The sequence below is a fragment of the Lucilia cuprina genome, chromosome 3 (genome assembly GCF_022045245.1).
Source record: "Lucilia cuprina isolate Lc7/37 chromosome 3, ASM2204524v1, whole genome shotgun sequence".
Classification (NCBI taxonomy): Eukaryota; Metazoa; Arthropoda; class Insecta; order Diptera; family Calliphoridae; genus Lucilia; species Lucilia cuprina.
In genome coordinates this window covers 63,665,882-63,688,468 of record NC_060951.1, presented here as the reverse complement: position 1 = coordinate 63,688,468, position 22,587 = coordinate 63,665,882, and the positions used below count along the sequence as shown (strand labels likewise).

Below are 22,587 nucleotides of genomic sequence, written 5' to 3'. Positions count from 1 at the left end.
TTAATATGATCTACAAATTGATCATATGTAATACAGACTATGGACATTGTTGTTAAAAAAAATATGATCCATGGCTGCACTAAAATGGATCGAAAACTCTAATAACACAGGGCGACAAATTTTTAACCCAAAGTATACTTGGCCTCCGGTAGGTTAGTGTTCTAGTCTGGTAGAAAGGAGGTGGTGGGTTCGATTCCCACTTGAGGCACTGGTTAAGGAACGTACATCATGCCCGATAGAGACTAGGTGTATTTCTTCGGATTTTATGTATATATGTACATCCTTCTCTCAAACTAACTAAAGTATACTTTTCTCTTGAGCTAAGCTTATATCTCGAATAAGAAAGAAGTTATGTCAGTCATAAAGCCTTTATTTTAAAGTTAAAAGAATGTACTTTAGATGGCATACAACATTTTTTAAATAAAATTGTCTTGGCGCTGTTATAACGTCTTTAAAATGTCTATTCATGGTAAATTTTTTCCCTAATGTATAACATATGTATGTATATGTATGCATATAGGATAAGAAATTTATTCTTAATAAATTCTAAAGAACAAACGTCGATTCCGACCAAAATTTAAAAAATTTGATGTATTGACTTAGAAGTAAGCTTTGAATACACATACGCAATTTCGTGTCAGGTGACTCAACTTTTAAAATCGATGTCTGCTAATTTGGATGATTTTTGTTCGATATTGCCTAGGAAAACTTTAGAGAATGTATATGTTTAAGAGTTTTTTACGGATTTGCACCTTCTGAGAAATGTTGAGAAATTATTAATATTGTGCCACTTTTATTAAAAAATTACGGATCTTCTTAAATTCTTATAATTCAGCAGAAATATACATATGAATGAAAGAAATATACAATTGAATATAATTCCAATCTTAATAACTGGTACACTTATGTACTTACCTTCATCCTTTTACGATTTAGCGCAATACTGAAAAGATAAAGTAATAACATAAATCTTTATAAAATACCCAATATAACAAAATTTTGATAAGAATTAAAATTGCATAACTTAAAAATAACCTTTTAAAATATGAATATTAAGGAAAAAAAAAGAACTTTCCAAGAAAAATATGATAAAAATATTTTTCAACTAAAATGCCACAAATTTTTTATATCAATATATAAAAAAATACCTTCAATTACAATAAAAAATTAAACAAAAAATAATTTCTTATAAATTTTAGTTTGTTTTGAAATTTATATAAAAAAACCCATAAATATCGTGAGAAAATACTTGAAAATAAAAACAACAAAAATGAATTAAAATATAAAAAATAAATAAAATAAGTGCAAGTATAATTACTGTGAAAAGTAAAACATTATAAAAACGCAATAAATTTTATACACTTGAAAAAAAAGGAATCGAAATTTTGAAATATGAATAAAAAAACATACGAGTTCATCACAGTTGGAAATATACTTTTGGAGGCTTGATTTTTATTAATTCTTCATATTAAAATTAAGAATAATTTATAGACATGATCACTTACTCTATATTTTTTACAGAAATTCAAATTATTTTAAATCCGCTGCCACCTTCATCTACAAGTTCAATGTTCCAGATTAGAACTTAAAACATTAAAACGAAAAAAAGAAACATGAGTGTAAGAGACTTCAATGTTAATTTTTATTTAATAAAATTCTTATTTATAGTTTTTATAAATTTTATATCAAAATTGTTTACAAAAAAAAACCTAAAAAGGAAATAGTAATAATTTGTAAATGTTTATTCCAAAACTTTAAGTAGTTCAAGTACGTATTCTATATATTTCTTCCGGTGTATTAAATATTTATGCAATAGTATATCAAAAATTACAAAATAATATAAAAATAAATTGTGTAAATTGTATCTTGCTAAATAAAACCAGAGCTAATAAAGAAATTAATCTAAAATCTATTGCTATAAACAAAAAAATTATTAGAAAATGAGAAACGAACCAATAAGAATTAGAAATGTTTTTATTGAATATTGAATATAAATTATTTATTTAGAACTTTTTCTAAAATTTAGTTGCAGAAAATTTATTTGTATAAATGAAACAAAAGTTGTATAACAGATTTATTTAGAATTATTTTTAAAACTTTATTTAATTCTTATTTAAATAATATATTTGTCAAATTATTTTTAAATTTATTCTTTTTTAGAATATTGTTTTTGTATACAAAAGTTTTCTTTATGTTTGAATGGCAAATATTGCTTAAAAGAAGTTAATCTTTTAAATTTCTGTTCAACATTATGAAGTTGATAAGAAACTTAAAAAAATATAAAACATAATTTAGAATAAATTCCCACAGAACCCAAAAGTACAGTGAAGAGCAAATAAGAATTATTTTTTTATAGATTAATAGCTTCAATTATTTACTGGTATTATTACTAGACAGTGGTTTAGAAAATCTTTTATATCAGATATCATTAGGAAGCCTTTTACATGGACTAGTTAAAAGATTTATAGAAATAGATAAATAATGAACCGACTACTCCATAAACTAGTGTCGACTAGCAATAGATTAGTCCATAGACTTATGAATAAACTAGTCAATAGTTTAGATATTAAGAATGTCCAAAGGCAAGGCAATATACTACTCAATAGACTAATCCATAGGCTAATCAATAATATACTAGCCGATAAATTAGTTTATAGACTTGTTAATAGTCTAGTGAATATTAATAGTTTAGTAGTAGTGTAGTCATAATATATTTTAGTCATAGTCTAATCGTAGTCTAGTCATAGTCTAGTTATAGTCTAGTCATAGTCTAGTCATAGTCTAGTCATAGTCTAGTCATAGTCTAGTCATAGTCTAGTCATAGTCTAGTCATAGTCTAGTCATAGTCTAGTCATAGTCTAGTCATAGTCTAGTCATAGTCTAGTCATAGTCTAGTCATAGTCTAGTCATAGTCTAGTCATAGTCTAGTCATAGTCTAGTCATAGTCTAGTCATAGTCTAGTCATAGTCTAGTCATGGAATAGCCATAGTCTAGTCATAGCCATTGTATAATCATAGTCTTGTCATTATATAGTCATAACCAAGTAAATAGACTAAAACATATACAAGTCTACAGATTAGTCCGTAGAGTAGTACAAAGACTAATTCATAGTCTAAATAAAAAACAAGACGATAAACTAGACAATATACTATTCTATGAACTTATACTAGTCCGTATTCTAAAGAACACTTTAATCTATAGATAAGAAACAACTATTAAATCAGAGGTTAATTCGGGCTGATCCTTTAATTTCCAACTGCTACTAATTCTTTTTAATATACCCATGATATTCTGAAAAGTAGAATTTATTTAAAACAATAATTTTTGCCGTCCACTGTATATTTGCATAAAATTGAACAACAAACAGAACAAAGCAAAGTTAAACATGAAAAAACTTGGATTTAAGATCCAAATATAATTTGTTTCTCTTTTATATAATTTTTTAATAAATTCTGATATTTTAGAGGCCAGGTTTAGAACTTAAAACAAAATGAAATATTGATAAGAACTTTGCTGCAATATGTATATTTTTCAGACTTGCCTTAGAAGTACTAATACTTTGTTATTCTTTAATTAAAAAAATCCCACGTTTTCTATTTTCTTGTATTTTAAAAGAGAGACATAAAAAGTTTTTTTCTAGTAGAAAAATAATACAAAATTTGATAAAGCAAAAAAATTGAGAAATTATCTTAGAATAACAAAAACCCAAAAAAATAATAATAAAACTACAACTAAACTAGTCGTGCGTTATTAACGGTTAGATACAGATTTTTTTTAATACGAGTTCAAAGAAACGTGCAAAGGGTTACATTTCAAAAAAAAATTATCTGTTTTTGAAAACAAAAAATTATCTTAAAAACGCAAAAAAAAAAATTAAAAAAATAGAAAAGTAAAAATGTCATTTAAAAATGTTTAAAAAAATAATAATAAAACAAGATAAGCTGATATTAATAACATTACTATCACAAAATAACTAAATACAATAAATGAAAAAAATACATTTTTTTTCTTTAAATTTTATTTTAATTGAAAGCCTCAACTTTATTGTGGTAGAATTCAAAATATTGAAACCTCAAGTCAACATGGATATTTAAAAAAAATACAAAACCCCATTTCATAATTTAAATAATCAAAATTTTATATTAGAATAAAATGCTAGTGCTTTTTTTACAAAATGTCATTTATTTGTTAAATGTTTTTTTAATATTGGTTTTGTGGCCTTTCTAAAAATGTAATATTTAACCTTTTCTCATAAATTTCAAAAAAAAAAGAAACCTCAGACCAAATTCCATGTTTCCAAAAGTAAAATTTATAAAAAAAATGTGGTGGCCATTTTTTATATTACAGGGTTAGTATTTGGTAATATTTTTTTAATATATATTTTAATACAACTTAATTCCTTGAACTATTTTATAAATTAGGGGGTTTTTTCTTAAAGTAATTTCCCTTTTAAATTGTTTTTCCAAAGAAATGATTTTTAATAAACTACAATGTCAAATCTAAGGTATATTTTTTGTAAAACGTCTAAATCTAAATCAAGATTCAGAACATTCTAATGATTCACATCCGAATTTCTATAAAATTACTTTTTTAATCATTCTGGAATTGCTGAGATATAATCCGTTTAAGTTGAGGGACGGAGGGACATTGTTAAATCGAATCAGAAAGAAGATATGTCAAATTTTAGACTTTATGTTAAAGATGAGAGAATGTACTTTCAGATGGCGTATAACATTTAATAAATATAGTTATTTTGGGGCTTTTATAACGTTTTTAAATTTTGTATTTACATACTTTTGGACATAATATCTTAAATCAGAGATCAACAAAATTAGAGCACCACTATAGTGGGGAGAGTATTATGCTGATGTTTCTAACACCCTGCTTGACCCACCTTAAAGTATACCAATAGGCTTAGAATCACTTTCTAAGTCGATTTAGTCACGTCCGTCTGTCTGTGTGTCCATGTAAACCTTGTGCGCAAGCTACAGGTCGCAATTTTCAAGATAATTGGCTGAAATTTAGCTCAAAGTCTTATTTTGGTTCAAGGACGAACTCTATTGAAAATGGTTAAAATTGGTCCATTTCGCCTAGCCCTCACCATACAACAGTAACACGGAATCGGGCCTTTAGGCTCATAATTACGATAAATGTTCTATTAGGTCAACAAAAATTAGCAAAACTTAGTTTAGAGAGATTTATGTCTACAAATCTTGTTTATATTTTCCCCATTATATGACATTCGTAAAGTTAATGACATTTTCTGAAGCGAGATCTTATATGGGTGTGGTCAAATATTATGAACCGATTTGTTTAAAATTGCATTTCTATTTTTGTACTAAAATTTTTTTTAATTAACTGCGTGTAAATTATTTATTTATGTAAAAGTTATTTCAGTGATATTTGTTGTATTCTATAATACCTACTACGATTTCACTTCCTAATAACTTCCAATAAAAAACATAAATTACTTCCTGAGAATGACTTCAGATGTAGTGAATTTGGAATCAAATAAAGAGGATATCCCTCCAATGACAAGTCTATGTTAATCAATCAATCAATCAATCAATCATAACTTCTTCAGGTCTTTTTCAGTACTTCCATTGAGAAAATTCTACATCTTTTCGCTTCTTTGAAAGTTCCTTTTTTTGGTGGGTTGATGGACCAACATTATTTGCCATGTGTTTATGTGGGGTAAAAAGCATCATTGAGTCTTGCGGGCATTTCAGAGATCTTTATCAAGTTGTAATTGAGCGGTTTATTTATATCGCGTCTCATTGCCCCAAATTCTAGAGGTCTAGGCCTATGTTGAAATAAAAAGGAATGACATATATTGCTATCATCGGCAAAAGAGTAGATAGAGATGAAAGTTTGACATAGAAGGTCATTTATGAAGATAGGGCATGCATCCATGCTTCACATTATGATTTCAGAAGTTTTAGATAAATTCGTATAGGTATTTAAACTTAATCCAATTACACACTTGTATATTTCAAACATGGAATGCTTTTGTAAAAACATATTTAAGGCTTTCTAGATTTAAAGACAAAATTCGATTCTGATTTGATTTTATTAAAAAGATAAAATTCTGTAAAATTCTTAACAAAAAATATTTTAAATTTTTTCTTTTTGTTAATATGGTTAATTTTAGGCAAGCAAAAGTTAGTCATCTAACTTTTGCTTACTATTTTTCTAAACTAAAGATTAAAGTTTAAGGTTAAGCTAATTAAAAAATATTTAAAAAGTTTATCGGCCCCATTGTGCAGTATACGATAAGACATTTTTACTTTTAACCTTATAAGTAATTAAACGACCTTAAATCTAAATAACTTCTCAGTAAAAATTGTTTCAAAATAATCAATAAGTTAACAAAATAAAATTTTCTCTTTTTGCAACAATTAAATTTAAACATGACCCCAAATAAAAAGAAATTAGAAAAAAATAAAAACAACATGATGATAAAAAATAAACCATTATCATCATCGACAAAGAGTATTAAATCGATAGATAAATGTTTTTGCTGAATGAAATTTTGCCTTCTAAAATTGATGAATGAAGATGAAAATGAACATCAAACGAATATAGAGAAAATTTACAATACCAAAAAACAACAACAAAATAAAGATATTAATTAACCGCAAAAGTCTGCATGAAAATGTCTATAAGTTGTGTGTACTGGTGTGTGTGTATGTGAGTTTTACTTTAAAGTACGAAACGCAAAACATTATCAATAGACATCAATGACAATACAAATCAGGTTTGAGAGGAAATTTTGCGGGTTAAAGGGAAATACAATAGGAAATAGGTACAATAAGTTTTAAAACTGTACAGTGGGGAGTCTTTTTTTCAAGAAGTCCTTACATTTTTCCTATTTAAATAGTATAAATATTGTGTCAATTACATTTTTATTCATTCATAATATCTTTTGGATTTAAAATTTATACCATCATTTATATTTTAATATCCAAAAAATGGAATATATTTTTTTTAAATTTTTAATAAAATTGTCTAACACTTTACCCACGGCTTTGTAAATTTACCAAAAATCTATGAATTTTCCTACAAGCCATTGAAAACATATGCAAAAAAAGAAGATTTATTAAAAAAAACCTTGAATTTTAAATATTACAAACCTTTGTAAACATGTAAATGCAAAAAATAAATACAAAAATAATGTCACTGAAGGCAATAATTTAATGACTTTAAAAGAAGTGAAAAAAACTTAAAAAGAAGGTTATTAAAAACGTTAATGGAATTCTATACAGAAACTCATAAACTTTTTAAAAAGATACATAAAAAAGCACATTGTAAAAGAAAAATTAAAAAAAAGTAGTTGTAAAAATAATAAAAACAACTGTTTAACACATGAAAAAATACTACAAAAAAACTCAAACATGAAATCAGATAAAAATCTTTTAACTGTAAAAAAGAAAAAAAAAACAATAAACATGCACACGCCCCATTAACCATTTAAGCTACAAAAGCAAAGCATTATTAGCAACAACAACAATTTAAGTCACAACACTACATACAGCAACAAACATACACATTGAACAATACACTTGCATACTTTACGAAAAAAAAACCAAATAAAAGCCAGACCCTTTAGCCAATCAGAATTGAGCACCATTTATACCACAAAAAACATGCAAACAAACATGAAGTATTTTATGTTGCATTGTTTTTGTAATCGTTAAAACGAAATTTCTGATTGGTGGTAAGTGAGTATGTGTGTCGCAGACTGTAGTGTTATTGAGATAAGCGTTGTTTGGAAAATGTGGCTCTTTTGTTATTGTTTTGTTTTTAGTAATTTTAAGAGAGTGTTATAATTTAAGAGAATCGTTGGGCAAAATCTGAAAGTATGTGTGAAATCTATTGGAATTTCGCGCGACTAACTAACTAACTACCTAACTAACTAACTAACTAACTAACTAACTAACTAACTAACTAACTAACTAACTAACTAACTTACTAACTATACAGGGCCACAAATGAATGTCGAAGTACCTGACATGATGTCCTATCCCACGGTGGTACTTTTTCAACCATTGAGTAAAAAATAAACAACTCACCACTGCCCATTTGTGTATCTTACACGCAGGTTGCAAATTTTGTACATTGATTGAGCCGGTCCATGTACAAACACTTTGCTCAAGTACTTCAGCTATCTAATCTCTGATCATCACATCCTAGAGAAATAACTGGTAGAGCGAAGTACGAAGTATCAAATAAGCCCAGACTTTGTTTTTACTCACAGGGACACACTGTGGTAATTCTGATATGAACAAAGTATGTATACTCTGAACATATCTGGACAAGAAGGACAAATTCAATGGTATCATTTGTATATAATACCTTTTATCCTTCACCCAGCACACATCTCATTTATCCGACATATTAATAAGAGAAAAACATACGACACATTTATTATAGGTAGACGGGTAGGTGAAGCCCGCCGTACCCTACATTCATCCCGTGCCATATACAATTAATACCAACTCATTTCCAACGCTTAGTCCCACAGTCACTCCTTTGTGGGGTATCTGTTGTTTCGTCAACTGCACCGAACTTATCCGAAATATTGTCTTTATCTTATATCAGTCTTTTAACCGCAACTCACTCTTCCCGCGAATTTGAGTTTTAAAAACAGCCTCTGCCCACCCGTAGTACTAGATTATGTGGTGCTCTGGTTCGACCTCTTTTCAATCTATGCAAGTACTAAGCCAGGCACTAGACTGTAATACCAAATTGTAGTTCCTGCCAACTAGAGGTGTTGTTAACACCTCTGTTCGCCGGGATTGCGATAACACCAAGGTGGAGGTGGGAATTCAGGGCCTCAGTGTCAATAACCGAATATCGTTTAACCGGCAGTTAATAAGCCGGTTAAATTAAGACTTGTATGAAAAATTTCAATATATCGTACCCTATGCAATGGAGTCATGGATCGCAAATACGTGATTTATTCGATACTAATACTTGTAAATTCACCCTTGTGTAGGTCCAAATGTGATCTAATTTTCATTAAGATCGGATTTATAACAATACCTAAAATAATTAGGGGCAAAAAAAACCTGGCAGTAAACTCATTTAAAATTTATTTTAAATGAGTCTAAATATTCCTATTGGGTTTTCCCATTTAACTAACATTTTAATTGGGAGAAAAATAACAATTCTATTGATTAATTAACCGTTATTTGCATATTACTACTAAGAGTATTTTATAATAATAATTTAAGAGAAAGCAGCGTAAAATAAAGAGCATGAGATAAAACATAGGGATTTAATAAAAAATTTTTATACATTTTGTTTTTTTATTTATTTTTGTTGTTTTTTCTTCATTCTTTAACACACAAAAATTCTTATCAACAGAAAAGTTTAGCTATTTGTTGTTTTTGTAGGCAATAGCAACAATTGTGTATCTGTGAGTACAAAACAAACGAATGTATTTCAAATTTACTTGCTGCTGAGTTGTAGGTGTGTGTGTGTGTTTGTGTAAATGTTTGGATTTCAGTGTTTTTTGCACTCTGAGCTCCTCAGTACGTTTTAGAGTTTGTTGTTTAATGGTTAAACCGATGCTGGTGGCCAGGTTAAGTGCCAGTAACACTTTGATAAAGCGCGCGTGAGCACTTGTTTTTTTAAAACGAGTTAAATTTTTTTTAAAACAAACAAATTTTAAGAAAATTTTATAAAAAAAGAAATAAATTGAGGAAAAATTTATTAAAAATAAAAGAATTTTATGTAAAAGAATTTATTTAAATATAAAATTAAAAGGAAACCGGAAATTATAAATTAAGAGCAAATTTTAACAATTTTTAAAAATTGTGATAAAAATCAAATTGTATAAATAAACGTACAAAAACGGAAGTGTAGTGTTTTTTTTTATAAAAAAAGTATTTTTATTTGCTTTAAAATACATAAAAAATATATATAAGAAAATTTTAAGTTAAAACAAATTTATAACGTTTAAAACTAATATTTAAAAAAAATTATACATTAATTAAAAAAAAATAGTTTTGTTAAAAAATTACTATAAAATTTTTGTTAAAAACAAAAGAAATCATTTTAAAACAAATTAACCAAAAAGAAAACAATCAACAAAAATCACAACAACAAATTGTTGACATACAACAACGTGTATGAATGAATGAATGAATGGATTCTCCCGAAAATTGAACCGGTCTGTGTTGAGTTTTAAAACAAAAACGAAAACCAAGTTTAATATTCACCTAATTTCTGCGAACTCATTAAAATACGCGCTAAGCTTCGCACAATCTCAAAACATACACACACGCACACTTATGTGTAAAGTAAAAAAAAATTTAAAAAAAAGTGTTCGATTTTAACGTTTATTTAAAATACAATAAAAATTAATAACAAAAAAAAATACTTTATAAACGCAACAACAGCGTGGTTTAAATTTTAAAACTATAAGCAGCGGACTTTTGTACCGTCAAAACTTAAATGAGTCATTAAAACTAAAAAAATAAAAAAAAACAAAACAAAAATTTTCAAATTAAAAAAGTTAAATATTTAAATAGATCTCCACTAAGAACCTTCTCACCCTAAAACCATTAACATTTATCTTAAGAACTCTGAAATAAAAACCGTCAAAATAGCTCCCAACAATTATTTAACACAGCGAATGCATTTAACCTCCAGTACCGTTAATACTCTACAATATTCCGGCTCAACTTTAAATCCAACAGGAAATCTATTAAATTCTTCTTTATTGGGTGGTAGCATCACAGCTACTGGTGCTACCACCACATTAGCAGCAACTGCCTCCTCTAGTAATTGTCACTCAACGAACGGTTCACCATCAACAACAACAACAACTACATCATCATCCGTATATTTATCGCCGGCTTCTTTGCCCTCATTAACAACAACTGCCACCGCCAATATGGTGATTTCTTCGTTACCTCCTGCTTCTTCAGTGCACCATCATCATCACCACTTACATTCACATCCCACGCACCATCAGCATCATCATACCACACACTCCCACTCTGCCTCACATCCGCCACAACATTGGAATACCGAGGTTGGGAGTATGGCTTCCGATACTATAGTGGCCAGTAGTTCGGCGAGTATTGGTAGTAATTCACCAAATGGTGGTGCTAGTAATGGTACAGTGAATAGTAATAATAGTACAAATAATAACAATAACAACAACAATAGCAGTAATGGCAACAATAACAGTAGTAGTGGTGGTAATAATAACAACAATAATGTTATACACCAGGATTTGGCTTGGCTAGAACGTTCCGTTTTACAAGCCCAACAACAGTTTCCAAATGAATTGGGTAAGTAGTTTGAATATCTAAAGAAATCGAATTAACTAGTTAGTAGAGAACATTTTGGGAAAATGTCATCGCTTTAGTTCACATCGTCTAGGTCTTATTAAACTTTAAATCAGTAAGCAGATGGACCTATGTCCGTACATCTGTTTGTTCGATTAATTTTTATTAAATTGAACAATGTTTTAAGTTCCAGAATATATATCACCCTCAAACTTTAGAAGTTCATCAACCAATATTTACATGTTTTAAAAATGGAATCAAGACATATAGTAGAGAGTAATCCGTCGCTTAGTTTCTTTTATTTTACATGCAGCGGCTAAAATTTTAATTTTAATAAAACCATTTAATAGTTTTGCACATAAAACTTTAATTTTGCGTTAGTTTTTATTGCTGTGCCGGCTTCTAAAGGAAAGCAGGCCGTCGCTTTGAAAAATAATTACCGATAATTAAAAAATTAATTAGCTTTTACTTTTTTAGATTTGAATGTAATGATCCTTTCCTGATTTTATGAAGGAAACATAAGATTAGGTTTATATTTAATTGTTACCTTTAGAAATGATCTTGTTTAAAATAGTTCTATTGAAAATATTTGAACCTAGTTATATGCTTGGAACAAGTTTTAGTCTGTAGACAGGACTATATAATATAGACCACATTCTACACTATAAATTGACTATTTACTAGAACATAAACTCGATTATATTTTACACTATTAACTAGACTATAGACTAGACTATATTCTGCACTATGGATAAGACTATAGGTTAGACTTTAAACTAGAATCTGCAATATAGATTAGAGTATAGACTGTACTATAGCTAGACTATAGACTACACTATAGACTAGACTTTAGACTGCATTACAGACTATAGACTAAACTTCAGAATAGACTATAGACTACACTTTAGACTAGACTATAGACTAGCCTAGGTTATATACTAGACTATAGACTAGACTATAGATTAGGCTATAGACTAGGCTATAAATTGGACTATAGACTAGGTTATATACTAGGTTATAGACTAGACTATATACTAGGCTTTAGACTAGACTGTATACTAGGCTATAGACTAGACTATATACTAGGCTATAGACTAGACTATATACTTGACTATAGACTAGGTTATAAACTAGATTATAGACTAGGCTATAGACTAGACTATAGACTAGGCTATAAACTAGACCATACCCTAGGCTATAGATTAGACTATATACCAGACTATAGACTAGACTATAAACTGGACTATAGACTAGACTATAGACTAGACTATAAACAGGACTATAGACTAGACTATAGACTAGTCTAGACTGAGTAGACTATAGACTAGTCTAGATTGTAGACTAGACTATAGAAAAGACTGTAGACTAGACTATTGACTAGACTATATACTAGACTATTGACTAGACTATAGACTAGACTATAGACTAGACTATAGACTGAACTATAGACTAGACTATAGATTAGAATATAGACTAGACTATAGACTAGACTATATACCAGACTATAGACTAGTCTATAAACTATACGTTAGTCTACACTATAAACTAGATTACAGACTAGACTATGAATATTTCATTATTTTCATTATTATTTTAAAACCTTCAATAAGTAAGTAATAAAAACTTTAAATAATAAAATCCTGTTTTTAAACAATACTTTCAATATGATATTTTTTTAAAACATATACCAACGTACACTTTCAAACATGCTCATTTCAATGACTTGTAATTAAAAACCAACGCATGCCAAAAAATCTCAATCAAAGTCAATCTGAAATAAACTCAATAAGGTTTCTCTTAACAAACTAAAAAAAAAAACAGAAACATCAAAAAAAATCCTTTCACACACTATGTCCATGTACAAAAAAGGATACAACTTTCATTCAAAAATTAGTGTCAGGTTAATAAATATTAAATTAAGTATTGAAATATTGAAGCTAACATATCAATGTCAACACATTTAAATCATTGAAGTGTAAAATTATGATCGTAATGATCGACAAAAAGGGCAATATGACAAGTACCTATACAGCAGAAAGTTTTTAATGTATGTATCAAAATGATGAGGTTTGCTTTTGAAAGCAGATATTACATTCACTTATAAAATGATAAATATATATAAATAGGATAAAATTAAGTGATCTCATCATTTTGGCGATCGTTTTGACTATATTATCCTGCAGAAAACTATGTAGTTAAACTATTGAAATATAGTTATTTTACTTTCTTATTAATATCATGTCTTTTCCTTTTGCTCTCTTTACAGTACGCACTAGCAATCCCTATTTCCTCTGTTCTGCTCTACCCACCCATTGGCGTTCCAATAAAACTCTGCCAATTGCCTTTAAAGTAGTGGCCCTGGTAGATGTGGGAGACGGCACAAATGTATATATCAGGGCCGGAAATGATGAAAACTACTGTGCTGAATTGCGTAATGAGAAGACAACCATGAAAGATCAAGTGGCTAAATTTAATGATCTTAGATTTGTGGGACGTAGCGGTAGAGGTAAGTTGTTAATTTGAAAGTTAATAAAAAAGAAAAAAGTCATGAATGAAATTATGCGATTTTTTAAAATCATTCATACTTGTTCTCATGTAAAATATTTTGCATATTGATCTTTACGTCATTTATAAGTTTTTTTTTGTGTTCGGAGGGGAAATTGTTCACTTCAGAAGTTCACTCACAGAAGTCGTCACATTAACCCTGCTTGTTTATGGCCTTAGGTCAGCATGCAATCATGGTCAATGTTCACAGACAAAAAGAAAGAAAAACCAAGTCGTTGCCAAGCTTAGGTTCAATGCTTCCCTAAAAACAGTATTTTATTTTGTGTATTTTAAATGAATGATCGTTTTAGTAGATATCAGGCTTGGGAAATTTTAATTTTTATAGAATTAAAAGTACTAAATTACATAATAGCTTTTTTATAAATAATCTACGGACTAGTCCATTAATTAGTTTGTTGTGTAGTCTAGTACTTTAACCATCTTTCGACTAGTCTATGGACTAGTTAATGGGCTAGGCTATAAATTAGTATACTTAATTGTCTATGTATTAGCCTTGACTATTCCATAGACGAGCACATTAAATAGTCTATGGATTCGTCTACTGACAGGTTTACTTATGGACGAGTCCACTTTCTAGTCTACTATCTTTCCTATTATCTAATATATTGCTTAGTCTATTCAATATTATTTTCACTAGTGTATAGACTAGTCCATAGATTAGGCTACTGACTATTAACTAGTATATTGAATAGTTTTTGGACTAGTCTATGGAGGAGTCCTTAGATTAGACTACTGACTGGTCTATTGGCAAGTCTGTGGTCTAGTCTATAGACTAGTCCTTGTTTATGGACTATAGTCCATGTATGGACTAATCTGTTGACTAATTTGTGAAATTGTCTATGGACTATAGTCCATGTATGGACTAATCTGTTGACTAGTTTGTGAACTTGTCTATGGACTAGTGTACACAGACGGAAAAGACCTTTACAAAAGTACCAAAATTGATACAATCCGTTGTCAATAGTGAGCTAACCACGTTTGTAAACTTTTAGGCAACGGATGTGTATAAAAATTTTGATTTCGACAACAAATTGTTGCAATTTTGACAAGATTGCGTTGTCTGGCAATGTAGTGTTATTGTACGTATGTAGGTATATACTTTGACAACGGAAAATTATAAACACTTTGGTGTCAATTTGGTACCAGGCGTGTATAACTTAAAAACGTCATTTTGCCCTATGTGTATCATAAGACTTTTGATTAGTCTTATGATAAGCCTATTGGAAAATTCAATAACCAGCTTATGGACAAGTATATTGACTAGTCCTTTATTGCCTAGTCCTACTTAAATAGTAGTGACTTGTCCATCCCCGGTAGAGATGATTTGTGAAGCGTGTATATATGTAAGACAGTAAGTTACACAGCAACTGACATCTTTTTAGGGTATAAAACTGCTCTCTATCTCTCATTTATTAAGGTTTCATGTCATGAACCATAAGAATCAACTCATTTAACCAAAAAAAGCGTGTAATACAGCAAAGGACCTTTTACACATTATTGGCACTTTACTACTCACAAAAGCCGAAGATCATGTTCCTCACCAATGATCGTTATATTTTTGATCATTTCTTTTTATTTTTAGTTTAGCACGCAATATCATGTATTTTTTTCCAAAGTTCATTATAGACATTATATTTATTGTATAATCGATTTAAAAATACTTTATATTTGGTTACTTTGAAACTACTTGTTTGTGTGCCTTTTGATCTCTGCCCCTTGAGGACGTTCGAACAGGACATGCCAATATTTTGAGGCAGGTTTAACAGGTAAAGTTTTCATTTATATATGAGAGCAGTTCATTCATACATTACTCTGGGGGTTTCAATTTCGGCAATTAATTAGTTAGAAGAAGATTAGTGTTTTATTCATTTGCGCCTTTTTTTATTTTTTTGGTTTGTGTTGCAATAATTTGAAAATATTACAAATGTTTTGTGTTTGTGAAACATGTGTCTAGTTAAGGTCAATATTATTTTGACATTGCATGTCAGTTTTTTATGTGTTTTGTTTGACTTACAACATGTGTTGCAAGTTGCTGTTTTTTTGCTTCTTTAGATCAGTAACATTTGTTGTAATAAACTAATTAGCACGACTACTGGGGGAATAAAAGTTCTAGGAACAGTTTTAATTTAAACGAGAACTTCTATAATAATTTGAATTTCTATCTTTCCGCATATCTGTCCTAAAGTTAACCACTTCAGAACGCACTTTCGTTTATTTATGAAAGCTAAAACATCCTTTAGTTTTAATTCATAAACACATAAAACTAAACCTTAACTCCTTTTCAAAAATATTTACCATTCATTAAAAACAAAGTTATCTTCATAATTTGATTTATCTCTTTTTTACAATGATTTTTTTTCATTGTTTAAAATCAAAAATCTACTATTGTAATGATAATCTCTTAACTCTTTTTTTCTTCTTTAACTGGTAATAAATCCCATTGTGTTGTTAATATTTAAAGTACTTTTACGTGTTGTTGCGGGGGAAAAAAACTAAAAAATGATAATGATTTAAATCTTTGTTCATGTATGTTTGAGTTTTAAATGAAGTCATTAGAAAATCATATTTTTCAAAAAATCTTGTTAACAAAAGAAAATCATTTTTTTTTTGTTGCTTTGTTTTGAAAACGTAAAAACAAATTGTTTTGCTCTAGTTTTTTTGAAATACTCTACTCCATAATCTATTCCTTTGTTTCTTTAATGAATTGATTGAGTTATTTTAATTTGATTAATTCGTTTAGTAATTTTAACTCTTTTTTTTTCTTATTTATTATTTGTTACTCTATATGTTCATTAGGCTTCTGGCGAAATAATTTGAAACTAAATTAAAGTTTTAGCGTTTTCATTAATGATGAAGTTATATTGAAACTACTTTGGAATTTGTTTCGTTAAAATTAGGGATCGAGAACACATTGATTTGTGGCTGAATGGCCAGTGGATCCCACAACACAATACAGAGTATATTCAGAGAAATATTCCCCGTTATATTTGATATGAAAATGTTTAAATGAAATGTTGACAACACTACTCCCTTTATTCCCCACTAGTCTATGGTTGAGGATAGTCCTTAACAAGTATATAGATTAGTCCGAATATGGATTGGTCTAAGAACTAGTCTAAGTACTAGTTTATGGAATAGTCTATAAACTAGTTTATGGACTAGTCTAAAAACTAGTTTATGGACTAGTCTAAGAACTAGTCTAGAAAAAAGTCTATGGACTTTTCTAAGAATTAGTCTATGGACAAGTCTATGAACTAGTTTATGGACTAGTCTAAGAAGTAGTTTATAGACTAGTCTAAGAATTAGTCTATGGACTAGTTATGGACTAGTATAAGAACTGGACTAATCTACGAACTAGTCTAAAAAATAGTCTATGGACTTTTCTAAGAATTAGTCTATGGACAAGTCTATGAACAAGTTTATGGACTAGTCTAAGAAGTGGTTTATAGACTAGTCTAAGAACTAGTCTATAGACTAGTGTAAGTACTAATCTATGGACTAGTCTAAGAACTATTATATGCGGTAGTATAAGAACAAGTCCATGGACTAGTCTATTAACAATGGACTAGTCTAGTTACTATACTAGTCTGTGGACAAACCTAAGAACTAGTATTTTAAATAGTCTATGGACTATTCTAAGAATTAGTCTGTGGACTTGTTAATGAACTAGTTTGTGGACAAGTCTATGAACTAGTTTTAGGACAAGTCTAAGAACTAGTGTATGAATTAGTCTAAGAACTTGTCTATTGGCTATCGATTAAGTTATTATTAAGTTGTCTATTGCCTAGTCTATGAACTAGTTTTAAAACAAATCTATGGACTATTCAAAGATTTAGTCTATTGACTAAGGACTACTCTATGAACTAGTTTGTAGACTTGTCTAAGAACTAGTCTAAGATCTGATCTAGGAACTTGCCTATGGACTATTTTAAGAACTATTTTATTGAAGAAGAACTAATCTATGGAAGAGTTTTAAAACAATTCAATGATAGTTTTTTTAATTTTTAAAAATTTTGTATAGATTTTTCTTTAAAGAAGAGAAAATTAATTAAAATTTTTAATTTAACTTGATATTTAATTTAAAAACTGTTTTTTTTAAATAATAATCAAACATTTTATTCAAATCAAAAATGATCAAAAATTTTTACTAAAAGGAAAATTTTCTTTAATTATAGGAATTTTATTTAAAAAAATTAAAAATTTACCAAAAATTTCCTGTCCATAACTACCTTTGATAATAACCATATGAGAAAAGTGTTAACATAATAAGAAAAGGGTTAATTAAACTGCAGACTTTTTAGTATTACAACAACAAAAGAAAAATGTTTATTAATGGCGCGTGTCATTTTCTTTAAATCTTTTATTAAATCTTAAAAAAAAACATTTTTCTTTTTAAATACAGCTAATGTTTGAAAATCCTAATAATTACAGATTTTGATCAAAATTATTATTATTATTTTATACTATAGACCAGTTTATTGTACATATTTAACAAAAAAGATAGAAAAAAAAATCATTAAGAAAAAAATCTCATTAAAATTTTTGTTAAATTATTAAATTCAACAAGACTGTACTTAAGTCCTCGTTTTTTCTGTTTTTGTTGTTGTTTTATTTCTTAACAATATTTTGCCGCTGCGTCACGCTTGATTAAGTGTCATTTCAATAAGAAAAAAAGAAAAAAAAACAACGGGTTTTTTGTTTAAATATTTTTTTGTTGTTGTTTAGGCTATTAGAAAACGGCCATTATAATTTTGTTGTTATTTTCATAAATAGAGGATTTTTTTTAATATATTGTTTCTGTTGTGCTTTTAACAGCCTATTAAAACTGTCCACGGCTATCAAAAACAGTCTCCACCATCATCATCATCATCATAACAATGATTTGTTTGTCTCACAGTGAGTGTTAGATTGAGTGAGTAAATTTGTGTGTGTGTGGGAGTATGATGAGTGTAATTGTTTTTGAAATTATTTTAGAAAAAATAACAACAATAAAAAATTTAACAACATTTTTTTTTTAAATTTTAATCATTCTGTTTTTAGAGTGACTCCCTCTTAAATAAGAGAAAAAATGGTATTAAAAAATACGCTCCATGATGTCTGCAGTTTTGAAACGAATATTTTCTAATTCAACTTAAAGTTGTATGAACAATTAATAATACGTAATTATAAATTGTATTGTTTTTTTGTCCTTCGTGAAATAATGATGTCAACAGAAAGATCTGAATAAAATTATTCGAAAAAGGAATATTTAATAATCGTTGAATTTTTTTTTATAAAAAAAGTTCAAATATTTCGTTAAAAATTCAAAATTTTCTTAAAAGAAGAGAATCCTAGATAAAACTTGTATTGAAAAGTAATGAGTTAAAAAGCTAATAAAACCTCTTTCACTACATCTTCATTATCATTTAAAGTCATTATTTTAACACGTTGATATTATTGCGTTACTTTCACGTTCGCTTACAAATAGGGAGTTAAAGAAGTACTTGCTATTTCTCTTACAAAAAAGTTGTTTAGTAAGTTGTTTTATTTTTTTTAATGATAATAAAAATAGACAGCTAGAATATGAGAATTTGGTTTGTTAGTCAAATATTTCACTCACTGCACCACCGCTTATTTACTTTTTTATCAGATTAAAAGAAAGTCATTACTAAAGTACATCTAAGTAATGCAGATGGTAAGTAGTACGTTATAGTGTTGTCGTACTTATGTATATACTTTGACAGCGGATGTTATTAAAAAATAATAAACACTTTGTTGTCAATTTGGTACCAGGCGTATATATTTTTTCTCTCAGTGTATTAAGCATGAATGGATTTTGACAAGATATTTAAGTAACAAATTTTAGCAAAATTAACCCTTTAATGATCGTTTAAAATGTTTCAAAATTTCGTATGTTTCAATATATTTGAATAAAAAAGCCGTGAAACACGGTTGTCAAATCTTACAATGTTGTCAGTAAAATGTTCAGAAAATGCCTAATAATCATCTGAACATAAAAATTTTCTTTTGCAACGTTGTCAGAAAAAGCATTTGCCTTAAATATTGCAAGACAAAATATGTAAGTTGACAGTATTATTAGACATTTTCTACACATACACAACCGTGTTTACATAGTATAATGATTATTAAATACTTATTGTGGCTTTAAAACGTAAATCGGTTTCATTGCATTAACCCTTTCATGTACAAAACTTCACCACACACTTTATTTTGACGTATATTGATAATTTTTGATGAAAAATGGAAAAAGTGTTTTCGAAGGATATCGGAAGATATTATCCTTTTTAGCATGAAGTGACATCAAATTCTAAAAAATAAGTTATTATTCTTTGGAAATACCCATTTACTGTAGCTGTGTACTCAAAAGTACTTGGGACATCGGTGTCCCGTATATACACGTGAAAGAGTTAAAGAGTTAATTTAAATGCTTTCAGGAGCATTTCTGATATTTTAACAAAAACTTTAATAAAAAAATGTTCAAATATTCAAAGTATTGAATTCTTACTTGAAAGGCTCCTTTCCCTAGTATCAATTGAATTTTCTCTAGAAGAATTTATTTCTAAGTTTTTCGTATTAAAACTGTCAAGATTCATACAAAAATCAAGTACAAATCAAGTACAAAATACTTAAATCAAGTACGAAGGTCTACATTTAAGCCTTATAGGTATCAAAATGATCTCATTACGTACTTGTTTTGTGATTTTTTTCCTTGATTTAAGGTGGATTCAATAAAGAACACGATGTAGAAGTAAATAAGTTTTTATTTCAACAGAAATCTATAGATATTCTTATAATTATGAAAAAATCGTATTCCAGTTCCTATTAAAATTCCAAAACGTTTTATAACTCCTACGCAGCCAAAAACAGCGACATTTCATTTCAAAATTATTCAAATTAATTCCATAAAAAATGGTTCTGAAGCTGGTTCTTTTTTTATTATTTTTTACAAATCATTTGTTTTCAAATCAAAATCAAAGAAACAAACAAAAGAGACCCAGAAAAATCGTCTATTTTTTAAATTTGTGGGTTGGGTTTCATTTTGCAACTTCTCGTTATTCTTGGTTGTGGGGAAAAAAAACTGTGTGCAATATACGTTTAAATGTATTCACAAGTAATTCTGTGTCGGTATATGTTTGCATTAATAAATGGTTGGTAAAAATCGTCAGACCGACAAACAAACAGTAACAACAACAAAAATAAAATGTAACATTTACTAACATTTGTATGGTTGTTTGGTGGAAAAATACTTAAAAACAACTACACCCACTTCATTTGTGGCAAATAAATGCTACAACAACAGCAAAAAAACAACAATTCATATACAATTCTGAAAAATAAACTACATTTTTAAGAGAATGAGGGTGAGAGTATATTTTTGCCTGGCAAAATAATTGAGAGCAAGCGTAGTAAATGAACTGTTTTTTTTTTTGTTGTTTCTTTTATATTTATTTGTTCTATACATATGAGCCCGATGGATATCGACCAAGTTAACCACAAAAACCTCAGCCACATAGAACAACAGCAACAACAACGATAAAGTAAAGGAATAAATACAACAATAATATTGACACATACATCCACTTACACACATACACATTTATAGATCTTCACTCCAACCACCTTTTTCCTGTGTGATTCCTTATATAAAGTAATCAATTCTGTAGAAGTGCTTTGAAAACTAGAACTCTGCAGTTTATACAGAATATGTAATCCTCAAGGACATAAGACTCTTAACTATTTATAAGATTTCAAGGTTTTCTTCCTGAATCCTTTGAAGACAATTCTTTTCTTTATATTCAAACTTTGAAAGTTAAAGATTTACTAAACAATACATTCCTTTAAAGTCATTCTTATGTGTTTAAATGCATGTCACACAGTGGGGCCGATTAGTATCTTAAAAACTAAAGTTCCTATTTAACACTTTATATCCATTCTGCTGACCTTAAGTTGAATCCCTTTTTCCTATTTCTATCTTTATAGAACATGTTGTGCTCATTTATAATCTCCTTTTTTCTTTAATCAATCCCATTTCATATATAATTCAAACATAAATTATATATAACGATCTCGCGAAGGTTAAGGGTATAATAACTTCAATAGCATCCTAACTAATCATTTTTAACCTTTTAGTTACTTAGAAAGTAGGATGTATTTATTAACATTTTTAAAATTAGCTGATATGTTATACAATCAAGTACGAATCGGGCTCAAATCAATCCCATTTTGGTATCAATTCAATCCTTTAGTTAGTTAGAATTAAGCTTTTATCTGGACTGCTGTGTACTCCTTAACCAGTGCCGCAGGTGAGAATCGAATCCACCACCTACGATCTACAATAACCACTAGTTTGTTAGCTAGTCCACGTCAATAGGCTTGTCAAAAGACTAGTCAAATCAACTAACTAGGCCAAAGACAAGAAAATAAACTAATTAATATATTTGTCCTCAATCTAGGGCAATAGACTTGTCCATATGGACTAGACCCAGCAAAAAAAGAACTTTCAAAGGAGCGAAATAGAAGTAGAATTAACTCCATGAAAGTACTGAAAAAGGACCTAAAGAAGTTATGATTTTAACACAGGCTTGTATTTTTTATTTGATTCCAAATTCACTAAATCTGAAGTCATTCTCAGAAAGTAATTTTTATGTTCTTTTTTGAATGTTATTAAGAAGTGATTTTTTTTAACTTCTATGGAAGTGATACTACCAGAACTTCCATA

General features: G+C 28.5%; 1 protein-coding gene and 1 long non-coding RNA gene across 2 annotated transcripts in view; one reads left to right on the top strand and one right to left on the bottom strand.

Annotated features, from left to right (window-relative positions):
- Positions 1 to 599: 599 nt before the first annotated feature.
- The window catches only part of LOC124418800, a 72,313-nt gene continuing 50,325 nt past the window's right edge, over positions 600 to 22,587 (bottom strand). The window contains exons 2-3 of the long non-coding RNA XR_006940218.1: positions 916 to 943; positions 600 to 823 (exon numbers count right to left, since the gene is read on the bottom strand). This is a non-coding gene — a long non-coding RNA (uncharacterized LOC124418800). The remainder of the gene's footprint in view (positions 824 to 915; positions 944 to 22,587) is intronic.
- Positions 10,031 to 22,587, top strand: part of LOC111684005 (protein lozenge) — a 28,587-nt gene continuing 16,030 nt past the window's right edge. The window contains exons 1-2 of the mRNA XM_046946260.1: positions 10,031 to 11,306; positions 13,570 to 13,809. Of these exons, the coding sequence (XP_046802216.1) occupies positions 10,643 to 11,306; positions 13,570 to 13,809 (904 nt within the window). The 5' untranslated portion in view covers positions 10,031 to 10,642. The remainder of the gene's footprint in view (positions 11,307 to 13,569; positions 13,810 to 22,587) is intronic.